The 3,112-nt window shown below is 38.1% G+C and overlaps 2 protein-coding genes across 7 annotated transcripts in view; both read right to left on the reverse strand.

The window, feature by feature from the left end:
- Positions 1-1,575, reverse strand: part of prc1b (protein regulator of cytokinesis 1b) — a 21,393-nt gene extending 19,818 nt beyond the window's left edge. For 3 of the 5 annotated variants that reach the window (XM_014021429.1, XM_014021428.1, XM_014021430.1), the window contains exons 1-2: positions 1,436-1,567; positions 1,043-1,175 (exon numbers count right to left, since the gene is read on the reverse strand). In XM_014021429.1, coding sequence (XP_013876883.1) covers positions 1,043-1,175; positions 1,436-1,560 — 258 coding nt within the window. In that variant the 5' untranslated portion in view covers positions 1,561-1,567. Of the gene's footprint in view, positions 1-1,042; positions 1,176-1,435 lie in introns of all 5 variants that reach the window. The other 2 variants (XM_014021427.1, XM_014021426.1) reach the window with 2 other exon arrangements.
- Positions 1,576-1,863: 288 nt separating this feature from the next.
- The window catches only part of vps33b (VPS33B late endosome and lysosome associated), a 13,387-nt gene continuing 12,138 nt past the window's right edge, over positions 1,864-3,112 (reverse strand). For both annotated transcript variants that reach the window (XM_014021431.1, XM_014021432.1), the window contains 2 exons: positions 2,647-2,763; positions 1,864-2,064 (listed from right to left, as the gene is read on the reverse strand). In XM_014021431.1, the coding sequence (XP_013876885.1) occupies positions 1,985-2,064; positions 2,647-2,763 (197 nt within the window). In that variant the 3' untranslated portion in view covers positions 1,864-1,984. The remainder of the gene's footprint in view (positions 2,065-2,646; positions 2,764-3,112) is intronic.

Raw genomic sequence — 3,112 nt, forward strand, 5'->3', positions numbered from 1 at the left:
GTATTACTGAGCTCAACTGGCCTGCCAACTCTCCTGATCTGAACCCAGAGAGAATCTGTGGGATATTATGAAGAGGAAGTTGAGAGACACAAGTCCCAACACTCTGGATGAGCTTAAGACAAGTCCCAACACTCTGGATGAGCTTAAGACCACTATCGAAGCATCCTGGGCCTCCATAACACCTCAGCAGTGCCACAGGCTGATTGCCTCCATGCCACGCCGGTCATTTCTGCAAAAGGATTCCCCACCAAGTATTGAGTGCATAACTGAACATAATTATTTGAAGGTTGACTTTTTTTGTAATAAAAACACTTCTTTTATTGGTCGGATAAAATACGCTAATTTTTTTGAGATAGGGATTTTTGATTTTCTTCACTTTTTTGCCAAAATCCTCAATATTAAAACAATAAAAGGCTTGAACTRCTTCAGTTGGTGTGCAATGAATCTAAAATATATGAAAGTTTACTGTTTATCAGTACATTAAAGAAAATAATGAACTTTATCGCAATATGCTAATTTTTTTGAGAAGGACCTGTGTATGAACCCAAATACAGCCATGGATAAGAATTAAGAGAGCAACATGGTAATATGTGACTCATGTTGTCTGTTGAAAAATGTTCATGGGTTGACCGAGTTATTTTAGTGCTTTAGAATTAGCTTTTGCTAAAACTTTAAGTGTGTTAGTGCTTTAGAATTAGGGGACCTAAATATTTGAGTTAGTGTTAGAGCAAGAGGAACTAATTTTTAGATTAGTGCTGCCCACCACTACTCACAAGTATAAAACTCAAAACCATTAACCTCTGTTGTTCCATCAAAGTGTAGTACTCGTGTGATTGGCTTTTATTTTGAAAGGTTAGTTCAGTCAAAGAAAAATAAAGATAAATAAATCCTAAAGTGAGTCTTCTAGAAGCGTTCGGAGCGAGCGAGGGGAGAACACGAAACCCCCCAATTATTGTTCAACACGACAGAAATTTCAGCACATAGTGAACCGTGTTTAATTATTACAAAAAAAAAAAATCTTCACATGTCTGCGTTGTCTCACCTTAATGTGGTTTTTAACAGCATTGGTCCTCTGAAGCCTCTGGTCCTCCGGGATCCCGATCTCCTCCCAAATGTCCTTCAGGTAGCACAGCGCTTTATTCAGGCATGAGATCGCCTCCGCCGCCAGTACCTCGCTACAAAGTTCAAACATCCAGTAGAAACGAAGATCAGTTTGTTTTCTTTTCGAACGCTTTAAAAGACATGGTAAAATAAAGTCGTTGATACCAGCATTATCAAATTTTCACAGACTAGTAGTGGTATCGTTTCAGATGACCGATCTCGACGTCAGATAAGCTAGCAGTTACATTTCTTAACGCTAAATATTACTCACTTAATCTTACTTTTTGGCTCCATAATCCGGTCTCTATTGTAAATGAAAAAGCTCTAATTTTACCTTTTTCTCATTGTTCTACTCCAGAGCAGTGACAAGTTTCGGCTCGCACAATGAACAGACCTTCTTCTCTGCCTGATGACTTCAGACCGTTTGTGCTGCTGTTCAAAATACGCGTTTGAGAGCATCCTGCTTTCTGATTGGCTCCGTCAGCGAGTGCGCGTAATGTCTCTACCGCCGTGCCCCGCTGACAGCTTTTCCCATTCACCATGAAAGAATAGCGGGCCGCCCGTACGTAAAGCCGTAAGCTTTGCATGCAAGAAAAACAAACACACCCGTTTGATTTAGGGGTGTGGTCATTGAAAGCCTCATCTAAAGCCTCTTTATTTGCTGTGGGGTGTGTGTGCTGTGTTGTCTGGATAATTTTTAGACTGATTAAGYCGTGTCGATTTAAAATGGTAAATAAAATGACCAAGAAAAACACACACAGCTGCTTAAAAACACATTTATTCACTTTTTACATTTTTGTTTGTCGGACAAATAATAAAAGCGTACATTCTATGTTGTGGGGAATGTGACATGTTGTATTCATTGTAGTATTACTGACAGATTTCACACAGGTGGGTCCAGCAGAGCTTCCATGAGTCTGGAACTATTTGTAATTGCAGTTGTTACCACAATAAACTTATAACCTGAAAAAAAGATAATAAAAATATAAGACAATCTGACTTTAATATCATCTTATGAGTTTTAATGGAACATTGTAATTTCATTGAAGTGCAGATGAAGCCCTGCGGCTTTCCTAATAGTGCTGAAAAATAAGAAGTTTCAAGACTTTGTCTGACCGTGGAGGCATATGTTACATATATTTGATCACAGAGTTAAATATTGTTGTTTTTATTGTTATTTCCATGTCTGACCATAAAAACAGGGACACCTGGTGGCCAACTGAAGCCCTGACACAGTTTTGTCCTCATGTCTGCAGTAAAAGTTCAGAAAAGTGCGATCGTTTTATTCTACTGATACATTTTGTTGGTAAATAGTAATTTTAATATGTGTTGATGTGTAATCATTAATAAGTTATATATTTGTTGTTAAAAACATTAGGTACTGCACCAGAAGTGAAGCATTGTTATGCAGGTTCACTTCGACCACTGCTTAATGGACCATCTGGTTTTTTTTTTTTTTTAATTTATGGTCAGGAAATTGGAGCCGAAACTAAAACTCCAACCAAAACAACACACCCTAGAAATAAAACCTTACACTACATTTACCTCTCTCTCTGCCAAGGAACCGCAGGGCTGAGATCTCAGAGAAGGTGCATCCGCCGAGGAACATGACCAGAATGATGCGCCGAGCATCGTTCTGCTTTGAATCAGCTCCACTGCTGCCTGATATCATGAAGAAAACATTTAGTGCTCATCAATTCAAAACAGATTATTCTAGGATGTGTTTGCACATGTCAACAGTAGCCATGTTTCCATCCTAGTGCAATGCAAATTTTGTGCAAACTTTTAAAGGGATCTATGATTAGTTGTAACATTAGACTTTATTTGATAAACATATATTTTAACTGTAAAATAAAGACTGTAAAAATACTGTAGGCTGTTTGGTTTTGTAAATTTTTAAAAATATTTTTTAAGACAGATGAGCCATTTTATTTACATGCAAAGCATTCTGGGTAAATGATGACATCAACTAGGTCACTGGTGTGAGGCTGCTAGTGAGCTATATCCACCC

The sequence above is a fragment of the Austrofundulus limnaeus genome, unplaced genomic scaffold, assembly GCF_001266775.1.
Source record: "Austrofundulus limnaeus strain Quisiro unplaced genomic scaffold, Austrofundulus_limnaeus-1.0 Scaffold292, whole genome shotgun sequence".
In the NCBI taxonomy this organism is placed as follows: domain Eukaryota; kingdom Metazoa; phylum Chordata; class Actinopteri; order Cyprinodontiformes; family Rivulidae; genus Austrofundulus; species Austrofundulus limnaeus.